General features: G+C 45.7%; 1 protein-coding gene across 1 annotated transcript in view; it reads right to left on the bottom strand.

Moving 5' to 3' along the window:
• Positions 1–16672, bottom strand: part of GALNTL6 (polypeptide N-acetylgalactosaminyltransferase like 6) — a 1175458-nt gene that overhangs the window by 14706 nt on the left and 1144080 nt on the right. The window contains exons 10-11 of the mRNA XM_007192672.2: positions 10615–10731; positions 1549–1698 (exon numbers count right to left, since the gene is read on the bottom strand). Coding sequence (XP_007192734.1) covers positions 1549–1698; positions 10615–10731 — 267 coding nt within the window. The remainder of the gene's footprint in view (positions 1–1548; positions 1699–10614; positions 10732–16672) is intronic.

The following is a 16672-nucleotide window of genomic DNA, read 5'->3' as shown; positions in this document are numbered from 1 at the left end:
AAGTCCACTCCGTGGGGACCAACAGCACATGCGGCAAACGGCGGATCAGGTATTTTATCCATGTGCCCTGAAAGTAACTTCCTAACGGTCAGCATATAACCATCAAAAACAAAACAAAACACTTCTTTATTGCACCACGCACGGACTGTATTATATTGAATAGCAAAAGGGTTTGACAAGATTAATCATTTCTGATATATCTCACAAGGAAAACAGGGAGGTTTTCCTCTTGTCTGATTTCCCCCCATCACCCCGTATCATATCGGATGCCATCTTCTTATTAGCTCTTTTGATTTTAAATTGTTTTTTAAGAGGATATAACAACTGGTGTTTTGTACTTTTTCCACAACCTGCCAGATGTTGGCAGGGGTGTGTGGCAGTGTGCGGGATAAACTTGAACAAATGAGTCTGCCTTTGAGTATAATTTTCGGTGCCCACCTCTGAGAGGTAGACGCCAGAAAGCTCACTAAGTGAGGGAACAGGTATCAAAACCAGTGGTCCCCATGTTGATTCTCTGCAGACCCTTCCCTTCAGCTCTCTGTGATTTCAGGGGATACTGACTTGACCTCAGCCAAGGCTGGCCAACACTCCTGATTCAAGTGGTGGGTGGGACATTTTCCTTACAGTCTGGGGTGAGGCTGAATCGTTCCAGAGTGTGAAAAGGCAAACAGAGGGCATCTTCCACCTGGCTGGGGAGGCCCCTAGCAATTCTACAAACTTGAGGGGCAGAATGGAACTTACGAGTTCTTGCTAAGTGACAGCCGAGTCCTGCCTGAGAAGCCAAAGAAGCTGAGAGAAAAATTGTATTCTAAAAAGCTATCAAAAGATAACTTAATGAAAATATTTTAAAATATTTAATTGCTCTTTATTTTTTACTTAAATGCTCAACTCAATAAAATATGATTTTATATTTAGTTTTGAACTATTTTTTCTAGCAATAAATGTTACCCTTCTAATTCTTTAAACTTTTAAATTCCCCAAATAAGTTCTCCTTTGCTATACTTGGGCAGGATTTTGGCCAGATTAAAAATGGGTCTTTCTATATAAGGGTTGCAACAATTAGATCTACATGAATATATTAGTATTTGTGTAAATGTAATTGTCTTAACCCAGAGAGCTCCCAAGCGAATGAGCCTGAGATGCATAATAAGTAAAGAGACGTGTTAATCTGTGTGTGTGTGTGTGAATTGGTGTTGTGAAAAGCTCTACACGTGCACGTTTGTTTGCAGGGCACATGGCCCCTGCGTTTGGGAGCCATCTGGGTTGAGACCAGGCCCCTCCCGTGTAGGGCTAGTGTCCTGGCTCAAAGCCGTGTGCAGTCATAACTGACTGTGCTGGGTGCGCACGTGGCCAGCAAAGCCAAAGCAAGGCCCCTTCCTACACCCTCTGTCTTTCCCCTCATCTTTGCTGTGGTCTCCAAATGCATGAACCAAATGGCCAGGTAACAATTTAAATCAAAACAGTACGTTAAAACCAAAAACCTTTGCATTAGAAAACCTGAAGCAGGGCAGTTGGAGAGCTCCCTGCCCGCAGCGAGCTGGCCCTTACCTTCCGATGTCCCCAGAGCTGGTTTCCCTTCATGCCGTGACAGTCATACAGAGTGACCGGGCTGCTATGGGAGATGGCGTCGAAGCAGAATTTTCGGGTGTGCAGGGGCTCACCTGGCCGAATATCTTCTCTCCAACCAAAGGTGAAGAGCTAACAAAACAACAATAGCAGAAAAGCTACAGTGAGTTGAATTTGAAGAGATTTGGAAGCAGGGGGAGGTATGTCCTTTAGCTACGAAGAACTCGTGCTTCGTGATTTACAAGAAAAGACCTATGTCTCAGCATAATAGGGGCACTGAAAAAGGCATGCATGCTAATGCTCTGTAGCAACACCAGAAGCACTTTTGGCCAAGGCTGGCCAAAAAAGCAAATGAAGTGTTTCTGGTTAGATAGACAGAAAGAGAGAGAGACAGACAGACAGACAGAGGGAGACAGAGGGACAGAAAGAGGGGAGAAACTTTTTAATGATGCCCTTTACCTTCTTCATTTAGATGAAAAAAATTAGTGGGTTAAATGCCACACAGTTAGCTGAAATGAGCAGATTAACTGAGAAGAGACCGGGAGTAGGGTTGAGCTGGATGGATGCCAGCAACTTGAAAATTTTGATTTAAATGAAAGCTAAGCTTGATGAAGTAAAGAATAGGCAAATTGATTTCCTGGAGTTGGTAAGAGTAATCCTGCCGGGCATTGTAGAAAGTTCTAGACTGTGACTCCCAGTAAGAGATACAGTTTGCAAAGATGCATAGATCCCCTTTCCCCCAACTGCAAACGGAAATTTCATGAAATATTTGTCCTCAATGCATTTAATAGTCTCTGATATTCCATCCAAACTTTTCCTGTCTTAGTCTATTCTATTCCATCCATCCATTCTATTATTTTATTTTATTTTTAATTTAATTTAATTAATTTGTTTATTTTTGGCTGCGTTGAGTCTTCGTTGCTGTGCGCCGGCTTTCTCTAGTTGCAGCGAGCGGGGGCTACTCTTCGTTGTGGTGCGCAGGCTTCTCATTGCAGTGGCTTCTCATTGCGGTGGTTTCTCTTGTTGCGGAGCACGGGCTCTAGGGTGCGAGGGCTTCAGTAGTTGTGGCACGTGGGCTCAGTAGTTGTGGCTCGCAGGCTCTAGAGTGCAGGCTCAGTAGTTGTGGCACATGGGCTTAGTTGCTCCATGGCATGTGGGATCTTCCTGGACCAGGGATCGAACCCACATCCCCTGCATTGGCAGTCAGATTCTTAACCACTGCGCCACCAGGGAAGTCCCCATTCTATTATTTTAAAAATGTGACTTATGCATGCACTAAATTGATTTTACAATGTATTAAATTGAAAAAACAACACTTCTGCAAGGAAAGGGTATTTTTTGGAGTTTGAGCTGGATAACCATTTGAGGGGTGCAGTACGAGAAATCCTTAAGTAAGTGGGAAAATGGACTAGATCAGCCCTAGGATTTCTTCCAATTCTAACATCTCAATGTCAGGAGACCCTGTGGATGTAAAAACAAACACAGTGCTGAGCTGTAAGCAGAGAATACTCTCGGCTCTGTCAAGCTGCAGATTACCGCAGTTTTGGGGTCCTACCTGGGTAAGAAAATGCAGAGAATCTGGCAAAATTCCAGGGATGGCTAACAGAAACAGTTAAATGGTGGGGATACTGCAGAAAACTTGAAAAAGCTGGGTTAAGTGGTCTGAAGAAAATCGGAAAGAACTGATCTAAATCAAACATATGAAATCTACTGTCTGAGTTGTGGCGAGAGATTGCCTTCTGTTTCCCTGGGAGACACGACAAAATAGGATGTCTTAAATAGAGGAAGGTGTTTTAGGCTAGGCATTTGAAATAGATTCATGCAGAGGAATTGTGTGGTCTCTTTCCCTAGATTCGTTGTCGTCATTTTAATATGATTGCGGACTGAGGCATTTTTAGATTCATTCAAACCCTACGCAGGGGAATCATTTCTTAAGGAAAAGTGTCTGTTCAGCTATTTCTGGTTTTGATCACTCCCTTCAAATCAGGACCTACCGCTCCCTTGGTTTTTGAGATACTGTGCTCCTGTGTTATCCTAGAACTCTGTCCTGCCCATGTCCCGTTTCTGTCTATCCCTTCAATGTAGGTCCAGCTCAGGGTTCCTCAGATCCCACCCTTGCACCTTCCCTGGTTGGTCTCACACATGCTCAGTTTAACTCTCGCTGGCACGTGCATAACTCATCATCTGTGTTATGTTCAACCCTGTGTAGGATCTCCCTCTTACGTGTCCCATAGACATCTCAAAGTCACCACATCCTGAGTTCCATTGATTTCCTTCCCTTCTAAACCTGTTTCTGTTCCTGTGTTTTGTTTCAGTTGGTCACATCATTCAGCTTCGCAACCTGGGAGTCTTTTGTCTTTATGTCCTTGGTCTCCCTCATCATCTTCATCTACTCCATCACCAAGTCTCACCACTTTTGTCTTCTAAGTATTACAGGAAGTGATCCCTTCCCCTCTGTCTCCACCACCTTTGCTCTCAATGTTTCTTGTCTGGACTCTTGAAATGACCTTCTGATTGCTTTCTTTCCCACCTTCCTCTTCTGGTTCCTTCATATCTGTTTTCTATTAAATTGAAGTATAGCTGATTTACAACTTTGTGTTAGTTTCAGGTGTACAGCATGGTGATTCATTTATACATATATATCTATTCTTTTTCAGATTCTTTTCCCTTATAGGTTATTATAAAATATTGAGTACAGTTCCCTGTTGGTTAGCTATTTTATATATAGTAGTGTGTATATGTTAATTCCAAACTCCTAATTTATCCCTCCCCTGCCTTTCCCCCTTGGTACCATAAGTTTGTTTTCTATGTCTGTGGGTCTATCTCTGTTTGTACCTAAGTTCATTTGTATCACTTTTTAGATTCCACATATAAGTGATATCATATGATATTTGTCTTTCTCTGGCTTACTTCACTTAGTATTATAATCTCCAGGTCCATTCATGTTGCTGCAAATGGCATTATTTCATTCTTTTTTTTATGGCTGAGTAGCATTGCATTGTATATATGTACCACATCTTGTTTATCCATTCCCTCTGTCGATGGACATTTAGGTTGCTTCCATGTCTTGGCTATTGTAAATACTTCTGCAGTGAACATTGGGGTGCATGTATCTTTTCGAATTAGAGTTTAAAATACCCATATGACCATGTTACCTCTTAACCTGAAATCTCACCATATTTTCACATAACCCTTAGAGAATGAAGTTCAAACTCTTTAACACATAAAGAAATGTCCACCATCTGGACATTGCCATGTTTTCCAGCTGCATCCCTTTCCCTTTAGTTTATGTTCTATCAACAATAGAAGATTTATAAGTTGCTAAGAGAGTAGATCTTAAAAGTTCTCATCACAGGAAAAAAATTCTGTATGTTTGGTGACGAATGTTAACTAGACTTACTGGGGTGATCATTTCACAACAGATACAAATATCGAGTCAATATGTTGTATTACTGAAACTAATATAAAACTGTAGGCCAATTACACCTCAGTTTTAAAAAACTGTAGTTCCTTGCGCTAATCAGGTGGTATGTATTTCCCCTTCGGTGACTTTGTTCACAGGAGCCCCTCTGGTTGGAAGGCCCACATTCACTGGCCAACCTAGTTACTGCTCAGCAGCCCTTGAAGGTTAAGTTCAGGGGTCCACTGGCTAAGAAGCCTTCTCTTCGCACCCCTCCCTTCCTCCCTCCCACCCCCCACCTTATTTCTCATGAGTGTGCGACTGTGTCTCTGTGTCCCTCACTAGACTGTGAGACCCGTAAGGGCAGAGAACCACATCTTCTTCATCTTTGCGTTTCCAGCACCCAGAACAATTCATGACGTTTAATTAACGTCCAATAAAATTTCTGTTGAATAAGTAAAAACTCGCACTCATTATATTAACAGAAAGTGCATTGGGATAACTGTCAAGAGGAACTAATAATTAGTCTTTTCAGGTTCTCAAATGAATTTGTGTTGTTTGTGTCTAATTACTACAATAATTCATTTTTTGGAGCTTTCAATTCCAATGATTCTAGGCTCAGTTACCTATTATTAGAATAAAAATTTCCTGGCCTGTACACCTGTCATTGCTTAAACCTTTATGTTATTTAAATATCACAACCCCTTGGTACTATAAGCAGTGCAGCCCGCGCAGGAACCGGTTGTCTTGATGGTTTATCGATTTTCTGCTTTGTCTCTTTTCCTCTTTTCGGTTTTTATACACGTAGAAGCCAGAGCTGAAAGGCTCTGTCATCATCACCCAGTTGGGGACAAGTGGCCTGCAGAAGTGCAACGACTGGCCACCGGCACACTTCAGGAGTCCAGGCTTGTGTACACCTCTGTAGACAGTCTTTTCTTACTTTTTACTTTCTTTCTGTTTCCTTTCCTTACTTTTTATTAAATAGATCAGTCAAGTCCAAAAGAATACCTGCGTGAAAGCAAACGGGCACATTTGTCTCTCGGATGATTTATTCATCTGCTGTCACAATTACATCTCAGGGCACCCTCGGGTGACTTTTAGTTCTTGTTTCCAGGCTTGTTATGAGGGTGCAGTAATCATTCTCAGCTGTGCAGACTGATCATCCGCTTGTAGGCTTCAGTGTTTGAGGCATTAGTAGTATTATTATCACCTGGTGCTTACTTTCCTGCGTCCCGGGAGACGCGTCTTCGGATTATATAAATGGCTTTATTCTTCTGCACCTGCCATTAGCTAAGATCTTTCTCTCTCTTGTCTTTGAAATACTGTCTCCTGCCACGTAACTTATCCTAATGGTGGTGAGGAACCAATCAGGCACCGAGCGTCTCATTCCTTAGGCCCACGTGCCCCCCGTGCAATCGTGTCAAAGCGGAAACAGACAGACCTCATGCATGTATTTGATGGTTTGCAAACCCTTGGGCTGCGCCTCGCTGACAAGAAGTATTCAGATTTTATTCAGGTTCCCTGCACAATACCTCCTGATTCTTTTTCAACCTCAAATTCCTCAGCCTCGGAGTAAATTGATGTTCCTTTCTCCACTTTCCTCTTTGAAGTGATACTTTAAAACGGATTCGGAATGATAGGTAAGTCATACTTCTCGGTGTGTGTAACGTTGCCTGAGTCTGTGTTGTGTTATACGAACCGGCTCACAAGCCTCGCTGCTGCACGTAAATTTATTATCTCAGTGTTGCTACCTGACCTGAGAAGATGGAAACTATTTTTCTCTCCGTGATTAGTTAGATTTTCTTGCATCGGCGTGCGGTTGGCAGAGGTCCGAGCTACTGCACGTTTCTCCTTGTGGTCTGGCATCCTCGGCCCTGAGGCTGACCTTGCACCCCCGTCAGCTGTCCTGTACCAGGTGCGCTGATCCGCCTCCGCCTCCGCACGTCTCTGTCCAGCTCTGGGCAGGGCAGCACCCTGGGCAGGACGGAGACTTCCTTGCAGGCTTCCTCCCAGCACAGGTCAGGGCTGCCCCCTGGCACCGAAGACTCCCCACGCCCCGCCTTTCCATCAGACCCCTAACGGCACATGGGGAGTGTTCTTTGCAGACCTCACAGTCCTATGAAGGCCTTTTTCTTCTTTTCTTTCTTGGTCCCCATAGGAAACTGAGAGCCCGCTCTCGGAGCTGCGGTGATGCCTTGACAGAGGGCTGGAAAATGAACTGCACGCTCCCTTCCTGCAGGGAAGCCTCAATCATCCCCCTCTTCTGTGACAAAAGCCGTTTTCTTACCAGGTGCTTCCACAGACTCTCTTTAACTCCCCACGGAACTATTATGTTTATTCATTTGTGTTTTATTTTTGCCATTAAAAAAAAAATCATTCCAGCTCTAATAAGTGCCCCTTTCGTGTTCTTTGAATGCTTTTGAATCAGAAAGAGTGCCTGTAATTTTCCTGTCCTGATATTCTTTTCTCCTTTGGGAATTTTAATCTAAATGTAGAAGAATGAGTCCTAATTTTTAGAAGTCATTGAGAAATATATCGAAAAAAGCGAACAGTTACTGGAAAACGAAGCAGCTTGTGATGACTGAACCTCCACGTCAGTATACGGTGATACATATTTCAGATATGACTGACTTTACCTCCTTTCAACCTTGTTGCATTGCCCTGTTTTCAGAAGTCTCTAGAGGCTGGAAATCTCTTTCACGAGCTGTAGTACCTGATCTTTCGTTCCTCTTAGATAGTTGTCTGCTTGTCTAGTGCTGCCCTCTGGTGACTGTTTCTGGAATTACATGCCATGGCTTTTTGCAGTTTAGCTTGGGGTGGGGCGGGGTCGGGGAGGAACTGAACCAAAAAATTTTTTATGTATGCAGTGTAGCTGGTTTTCTTTATATTTACGTGCAGCCGTCAAACAAAATCTGCAGCCCAGAGCATATTTCATTCTAGCACATTCCAGGGGATGGAGACATTCAACCTGATCCAGGCATTCAGGTATCAGCCAGCTGGATAGGTGTGTCTCTTGGTTGGGCTGAATAGAGATGGCGGAGTGAACTTTAACCCAACAGATACGGATTTTCCTTATGGCATTCTCCTTTTACTTTTTAAAAAAATATGCTTTCCCACCCTAGATGCCAGCCTTACTGACTGGCCTTGAAGCCTTCTCTTTTGTTCCCAGGCTGCGGTCTGAATTGCTTCTTGGAGGGAACAGGCTGGCACTGTCCACCACCCTGGTCACATCCCCGTGGTGCTTATAGAAAGGGACAGAGGATGGAGTAGGCCGTCAGCTCCCACGGATATTCCATGCCCCCCAGTGACCCTCGAGCTGCAGGGCCTTCTTTTTTTTTTAATTTTTTTTTTATTTTTTAAATTTATTATTTATTTTTGGCTGTGTTGGGTCTTCGTTTCTGTGCGAGGGCTTTCTCTAGTTGAGGCAAGCGGGGGCCTCTCTTCATCGCGGTGCGCGGGCCTCTCACTGTCGCGGCCTCTCTTGTTGCGGACCACAGGCTCCAGATGCGCAGGCTCAGTAATTGTGGCTCATGGGCCCAGTTGCTCCGCGGCATGTGGGATCTTCCCAGACCAGGGCTCGAACCCGTGTCCCCTACATTGGCAGGCAGATTCTTAACCACTGCGCCACCAGGGAAGCCCTGCAGGGCCTTCTTTAAAACCCATCTGATACGTGTCCACACGTGCAGGGTGTATTTGAGGGAGTGAGACGTAGTATTTGATGTTCGGCGGCTGCCTTGGACGGCGGGAGATTTCTAGTTTGGGGTTGGTATAAAGCGATCTGCGGGGAAGGTTGTGAGAAGGAAGAAGACAGAGTATATTTGCTCTGCACCTGCTACCTGTGCAAGATGCTGGGATGTCACGGACATTATTGATTCTCACAATAACCCTGTTCGTGAGGTGGGTGTTACTGTCCCTGTTTAAAGGGGGAGGGACTAAGGCCTCGAAGGATATAACGATTTCACGAGGACGCGCAGGTTAAACTGGCTGGGATCTAGGTTGGCCTGAGCGAAGGCCCATGATCCTTCTAGAAGACCACGAGGCTGCGGGAGAAGAGGACAAGGACCGGGCTCCCGGCTGGCGGGGGCGGGTGTTGGGTTAGGGGTTGTTTGGCTGGGCTCTGGGCTGTGCTGTGGGCTTGGTCTGCTGCTGCTGTTTTCCTGAATCAGCGGCTCTGCGCTGTACTGCAGGCCGGAGGGTTAGGGGATGCTCGGTGGGGAGGGACCAGGGAGGGGCCGACAGGCCGAGTCTGCACACCCAGACAGCTCGTGGAGAACCCAGGCTGGGGGACGGGGGGCTTCACTGACTTGATGTTCAAGATGGACACTTGAGGAACAGCTGGAGGAGAGAACTAATGCCTTACTGGAGACTGCTTGCCTACTCTTGGTTTTCATAAGAGAAGCACTGTAGACAATTCTGGGAGACAAGGCATAAGCCCGACATAGGATCTTGAACTTGAGATGTATCCTTTTGTAGAGGGAGGGAGGGGGGCATAGGGTGGGGGGAAGGGGCTTTCACTGTATCTGTACATTTTTTTTCTTGTAAAAAATATGGCAATAGCTGTAGATACTCGTTCAGTCTGTGTGATGAGTACACCAGGGTGTGCTGTAATTTTTTTATAGTTTCCTATTTGAAATATTTTATAATTTAATATTCAAATAATAAAAACGGGCAGACATAATTCTACCCACCGTCTTTCCTCTTTTACAGGTGACACAGTGTGAGGAAAGCCCCTTTCAAGGATGTTTCAAAGAGAGTCAGGAATCATACCTCACTTAATAAACTGAGTTGCTCTGAAATGTTTTTCAAGCAAAAGCAATAAACAGTCTTAAAGCCTCCCCTGAAGTCCATGCTGGGCTATTATTGCCTCCAAGTGATCCTTTGTGTGTAAGATTACAAACCGCTGCTACTACGAGAGGTGTATGTAAAGTATTCTTTTCAGTAAACAGCCAGAGGGGGAAAATTAGATTAGAGAAAGTCACAAAAACTTACAGAATAACCGAGAGTCTTTCAGTAAAACCATGAAATTTGCTTGGGAGAGTTACGTAGCACTCTACAAGCTTTTCATGGTTTGAAAACTACCATTCTGGGAAAGGAAATAGAAGACTAGGGTCACAATCAACATCTCTACCACCCTTTCTGTTATTATTAGTTTTTTAAAAGCATGGTCTATCTTTTGCCACCCTTTTATTTTTTTTAGTATTTATTTTATCTATTTATCTGGTTGCGCCGGGTCTCAGTTGCGGCAGGTGGGCTCCTTAGTTGTGGCACGTGGGCTCCTTAGTTGTGGCACGTGGGCTCCTTAGTTGTGGCATGCGAACTCTTGAGTTGCTCCACGGCATGCGGGATCTAGTTCCCTGACCAGAGATCGAACCCGGGCCCCCTGCATTGGGAGCGTGCTTAACCACTGCGTCACCAGGGAAGTCCCCCTTTCTATTATTTAAAGCACATTTTTATACATGATCTCAATCAACAATCACGACTGTTCTGAGAAGAAAGAAAGAAAAGAAGTGAAAAGAAGCAAAGAAGTGAAGTGATTCCCTTGACTGCAGAGCTGGGTGGTGACCTGTCAGGGCCTCACCCAGGTCCCACCTAGAGGTTTGTTCCCACACTGCCCTCCCCCCGCCTCAGCCCCTCCCCCCATGACGCACCTGCTCATGAGACCACGTCCTCTCAGAACCGTCCTTGACGCAGACGTCCAGCCTCAGCTCGGTCCCTGTGCCTCCGTGTTTGCTGTCCACGCAGAGGTTTGCCGCCACGTTTCGCAGCTGTGGAAAGAAGACAGGATGAGGATGGGCTGTTTTTCATTGCACCCCTGGCTCCTGACAATCCTGGTGGAGATTCGGTATTTTTTTTTTTTTGATTACATGATGATTGAATGATGCCTTAAATTTATATGCAATTTATGGAGAGAAATCAGAGGATTAACTAGAACATTGCCCAGTCTACGTGTAAAAGAACATGGGAAGATTGAACAGCAAAATCTCAGCCGGGCAGTGTGTGAAGCTACGACCCAGGAGCACGAACGTGGAGTTCATGACTTCCGTACGATGGGAGATTTTTCTTTTTCAGGGAGTTCTTGAACTTGGAACTGGTTATCTTCCTACTTCAAAGCGTCTTCTCCCTTCACCACCTTAGCTGGGAGAGCTCCGCTCTGAGGCAGGTGGTGCAGATAAAAGCTGTGAGGAAGAGAGAGATCACTGTGCAAGGAGGTGGTCACCTGACGCCCCCAGCGGCCTGGGGTGGTCTTTGTCTGCACCTGTCTTCCTGGTTTAGCATTTCTCCTGGATGATAAATTAATGCCATCCTAGAGTATTAGCAAAACAGGAAGGATAGTACTGTTGGTGTAATCCTTTACTGGATGAAGTTTCCCTACATCATGTCTGGACTTTGAAAAGTTGCAGAATGAGAAAAAAACACTCATAATTCTTAGCAAGTATTTTGTTAACATGGTTGTAAAGAACTGAATAGTTGGGGGTGGGAAAAGGGGTGAAAAATATCAACAGCAGAAACAGCAATGGAAAAAGTCTGGTTGCAGACACATCCCCACGTCAGATCTTCCTGCGTGAAGGTTCCACCAATCTTCCTGTCGGCATCAGACCCACATCCTGCTGCAGAGCTGGGCCATGTCTACAGTTTGTTACTGAGGTGTGTCTGCTTAGATAAGCTCAAGGATCTCAATCCTTTCCATGCCTCTGTAGAGTCCTGGATTATAATAATCCCTTTAGGTACCACTAAGAATGGAAACAAGAACAGGATGTACTCAAGTGATCGTTTAAGTCATTTAGTCATTTAGTCGTTATGTTCTTTTGCCCAGCATGAGTAGATAAGGAGTCTCTCCAGGACGGAAGGATGCCTGAATGGGGCCTGATCCTCCTGGGATGGGGCGGTGAGGCAGAGAGGAGGTTGTCATGTGATGTACTGGGTGTCACGAATGGAATAAATGACGCCTGGATGGGGTGTGCTGGAGAGAGCTGTTTCATTTCCACTTCCTTTAGGAGTAGAGGCTGGTATAGTGTCATTCAGGAGGGAATCAATGTGGTGGATACCAGTTTCCTGATCCACGGAATTTGGCAACAGCTGGGGTTTGTCTTCTGCTACTGGACCACTATTCTCGGGGTGTCTGTCCCCGATGACAGGGGATGTGAAATAATGGAGGACACAGGGCAACGGTTCTGAACCTACTTTGGCCTACGGACCTCACCGAGAATCCAAGGAGAGCTATGGACACTCTTGCAAAAACAAGTGGACACACTGTAAGTGGACACACACAAGCACTTTTCTATTCACTTTCCTGGGCACCATAGACTCCACATTTGAAGCTGAATGAGGGAAAATGTTTGCCACCCCCCAATCCCCCCCTCCCCCCTTGCAAATGAATTGACTCTCTCCTCTTAGTCTCATGGGCGATCTTGAAGGACAAGGGGTGAACTAGGCCGTGTCGGCAAGCACCCCGGTCACTCCCACTTCCTTCACCTTTTCTCCACCTCCTCAGTCAAGCACCAGGGAGGAATTTTACTGTGGAATTTGGGGAACCACGCTTAAAATAGGCCTTTTGCGGACTCAGCTCCCAGGTGTGTGATCCAGTTTATTGGGTGAAAGAGAAGCACCCCGGGGGGCAGAAGTCTGAGCTTGCATCTCTCTGCAGAGGCCAGCATCCGTCAGCGCCCGTCTGATCTTATCTGGGGCCAGGGTGTTGGTTTCTAAAGCTGCTTCACCCGAGGGCTGCCGGAGAGAACTCTGGACTGAGCTCTCGCTTTACTCTTGGCCACTGAATACACAGACTCACTCTTCTTAGAGAACCAGTGTCAAGGGATGCTAAGGGCGCCTTCAGGGCACTCTTGTTCCCTCTCCTGAGTCCAGGAGCTCGGATCCACGGGGAGGGAGAAGCAGCTGCTATCGGTTTATGGCCACGTGGCCGCAGAGGGACCAGCTGCATGGGCTCTGCTCTTGGAAGAGAAGGACTCGGGGAGGAAAAGGACCTGGACCCGCCAGGGATGCCGGGCAGTGTATCTGCCAGACCTGCCCGAGGATCTGCACCAAAACCATCAGAGGGCCTCTTTCTGTTTCTAAATGCTATGAGCGTGAAAGGGCTCTGGCAGGGGTAGAGAAAACCCTTTTCTAAACTCTTGAATGTTCCTTTTTTTTTTTTTCAATGAGAAAAATTTTTTAAACTTTTTATTTTATATTGCAGTCTAGTTGATTAACAATGTTGTGTTAGTTTCAGGTGTACAGCAAAGTGATTCAGTTGTACATATACATGTATCTATTCTTTTTCAAATTCTTCTTTTGTTTAGGTTGTTACGTAATATTGAGCAGAGTTCCCTGTGCTATACGGTAGGTCCTTGTTGGTTATCTATTTTAAATATAGTGTGTACATGTCAACGAGAAAGTTTTTGAATATGCACCCTCAAATGAGTGTAAAATTACTGATAAATTATATACATAATTCCTGTCCTTGAATGTTCTAAATTCTCAGGCAAATGGCATCTGTGTAGACAATGGGATAAATGGCTGCAGAAACCAAATTTCAAGTTTCCAAGCCATAACTGTCCACATCTGTGTAGATTTCAGCCCATCATTGTGCCGGAGAAGAGATGCGGAGAGCTCACTAGAGGACAAGGTGGGCACCTGGACTCAAGGCTCATCAGGCCAGCCTCATCTGCTGCTGTTTTCATTCCCACCTCTTCAGCCAGAGCGCACATCCCATCCTCGGCTCATAAGCACAGCTCTGTCATAATAAACAGATGAGTAAAATCCCAACAGAACAGACCCTAATACTTGCTTATCCATTTGAATCAAGTTTTCTTTCTAAAAAAAAGTAGGCAAGAAAAAACACAAATGATTTGGACTTTTTCACCGTGGGCTCTGTATTTGCGGCTGAAGGAAAAGCAGTTCACAGGCAAACACGCGCCCAGATCTAGGGCAGGGACACTGAATACATCAACGCAGAGCAGGGAATTTTCCTGTACTGTTCCTCTGACGTCCAGCACGGGGACTCGGCAGCACTAAAATCGCATCAAGGAATCTGAGAGACACGGGGCAGGATTAGAAAGTGAGGTGGTGCTTGACTAGGAATGGATGGGAAGCAGGAGAAAAATGGGGCAAAAGGGACTCAAGGTGTATGACAGGAGTACAGAGATAATCTCCTGTTGGACAAGGATTAGGAAAAGGTCTGGCAGAGAGTGAAGGATTTCTTAGGTCTGCAAGAGAAGTCAGGCTCAGCTGGAACCTTGGCTTTTCCTCCCCAACACGAGAGGTTTTATAAAAGAGGCACAGGAGAAGGGGCGTGTGAAATAAATGTCGAGGTGGCTGGCAGGTAATTCAGTTGGTTGTCGAAGAGAGACTCGCCTCAGCTCAACAAATGCTAGACCATGGTTTGCTATTCTTTCGCCCCCCATAGACTTGGGGTGTTTCAAGTAAGAAGTAGTACGTTCGTGACTCATTCAGCAAACATTAAGTACGTGGTATGTCCTAGCCACTATGCTAGATACTGGTATACAGTGAAAAATAAAAAAGGATTTGTGGGTGAAATCGTGAAGGGGGTCAATAGGTATAGACTTCCAGGGGACTTCCCTGGCGGTCCAGTGGTTAAGACTCCAAGCTTCCAATGCAGGGGGCGTGGGTTCGATCCCTGGTTGGGATCCCACATGCCGCACGGTGCGGGCTCCCCCCCCAAAAATGCTAAAAAAAGGTACAGACTTCCAGTTATAAAATAAGTAAGTCCTGGGGATGTGACGTACAGCACGGTCAGGCTAGTTAACCGTACTGTGTTGTATATTTGAAAGCTGCTGAGACAGTAGGTCTTAAATGCTTTCATCACAAGAAAATTAGTCACTCTGTGGTGACAGATGTTAACTAGACTTATCGTGGTGATCATTTTGTAATTTGTACAAATATCAAATTTTTATGTGGACACCTGAAAGTAATATGTTACGGGTCAATTATATCTCAGTTTAAAAAATTCATAAAAATAAATTTGAATTCAACCCTCCAAAAATCTGTCCCCTTCTTTGAAAATATGTCTAGTCCCCTGTGATCCAGAAAGTTCTGACGCATCAGGACCAATGATTCCTGAAGCCCCTCTGGCATGGTGTCCTCACTGGGCGGGGCATGTCTGGGGGAGATGAAGACCCCCGGGTGGGGTCAGTGTCCTCAAGACCGTGAAGACAGCTGCAGAGACGTCCATCATTTTATTGATGGGCTCCAAAAACTGTTGCTTAGTGATTTTCCTTCCTATGGACAACATTTCTTCAAATCCCAGAGTTCTGTTGGTGATAATTTATTTTTTCATTCTTGGAAAACTGTGACCTTTTTGGTGCCCACGGCAAGCTGTAGCACCGAGAGGGCTTCGCAGGCACCTCAGCTGCCAATACACCTGATGGGGCCAGTTTTCTTTCAGCGTCTTGCAGCTTTGATTGAATTTGACTAGTAAAGTGGGGAAAGGATTTCTCTTCTGAGAGCCCATAAACCTTTTTATTTTTTTAAATTCAGCTTTGAGGTATAATTGCCATATAAAATTAGATATTTATTTATTTTATTAGTTTTTAAAATTTATTTTTGGCTGCATTGGGTCTTCCTTGCTGCTGTGCGTGGGCTTTCTGTAGTTGCGGCGAGCGGGGGCTACTTCTTCCTTGCGGTGCGCGGGCTTCTCATTGCGGTGGCTTCTCTTGTTGCGGAGCACGGGCTCTAGGCGTGCGGGCTCAGTAGTTGTGGCGCACAGGCTTAGTTGCTCTGCAGCATGTGGGATCTTTCCAGACCAGGGCTGGAACCCGTGTCCCCTGCATTAGCAGGCGGATTCTTACCCACTGCGCCACCAGGGAAGTCCTAAAATTAGATATTTAAAGTATGCCTTGTGGTGAGTGAATATACGTTTACTTTGTGAAGGGATTCTCCTCATTTAGTTAATTAACACAGCCATCACGTCACATATTTATCTTTTTTTTGTAAGAACATTCAAGTTCTCCTTGCTTAGCTAGTTTCAACTGTATAATTCGGTGTTATCAGCTACAGTCAGCGTGTTTTACATTAGATCCTCAGACTTTGTTCGTCTTATTCCTGCCTTGAATGTGTGCTGCATTCTACTCACAACCAGGCCCAGCACGTGTTACAAGGGATCCGCTAGCGTTTAACAGTTACTTCTTTTTGATCGCTACCACCCGACTCACATGACTGACCTCCCTAAGTACTTGCCGGGCCGCAGCTGGTGATTGTTCTAACCTTGAGATCAGAACATCCCCACCGTGATACCTCATCCAATGGGAGGGAAGGGGTGTGCTCCTCTGCTGGTTTCCCTGGTAACCGAGGAGCTCACCTGACATCAATCCCCCTATAACTGGGCTTCCCCCTGCCGCTGGGAGCCAAGACTGCTTCCATGTCCTGCCCGCCGTCCACCGTTCACAGTGGGGAGTGGCCCCAGGACCCTGCCTCAGACATGTAAGCTCCCCTATGCATTAACCACTGATGCCTCTGTCGCTGACTCCGGGCTCTTCCTTCCGTCTTAAAGCTGGGCAGGTACAGGTCTTGTAGGCCTGCAGGGTGCAGCCCAACATTTGGTGGAACAGCCAGGAAACGGAGGAAACGCCCGTGAGCAGCGAGATGTCGGGAAGTTAGGACTGGGAATGGAACGTTTTGGGGCCTACCACTAACACGTGGGGCCTGAAAGTTTCGGGGGTAACCCTGGGGTGGCCGTCCACTAGTATTGGGGTC

Source organism: Balaenoptera acutorostrata, chromosome 6 (genome assembly GCF_949987535.1).
Source record: "Balaenoptera acutorostrata chromosome 6, mBalAcu1.1, whole genome shotgun sequence".
NCBI classification, from domain to species: domain Eukaryota; kingdom Metazoa; phylum Chordata; class Mammalia; order Artiodactyla; family Balaenopteridae; genus Balaenoptera; species Balaenoptera acutorostrata.
The sequence above is the reverse complement of the archived record's forward strand: the minus strand, read 5'-3'. Positions and strand labels throughout refer to the sequence as shown.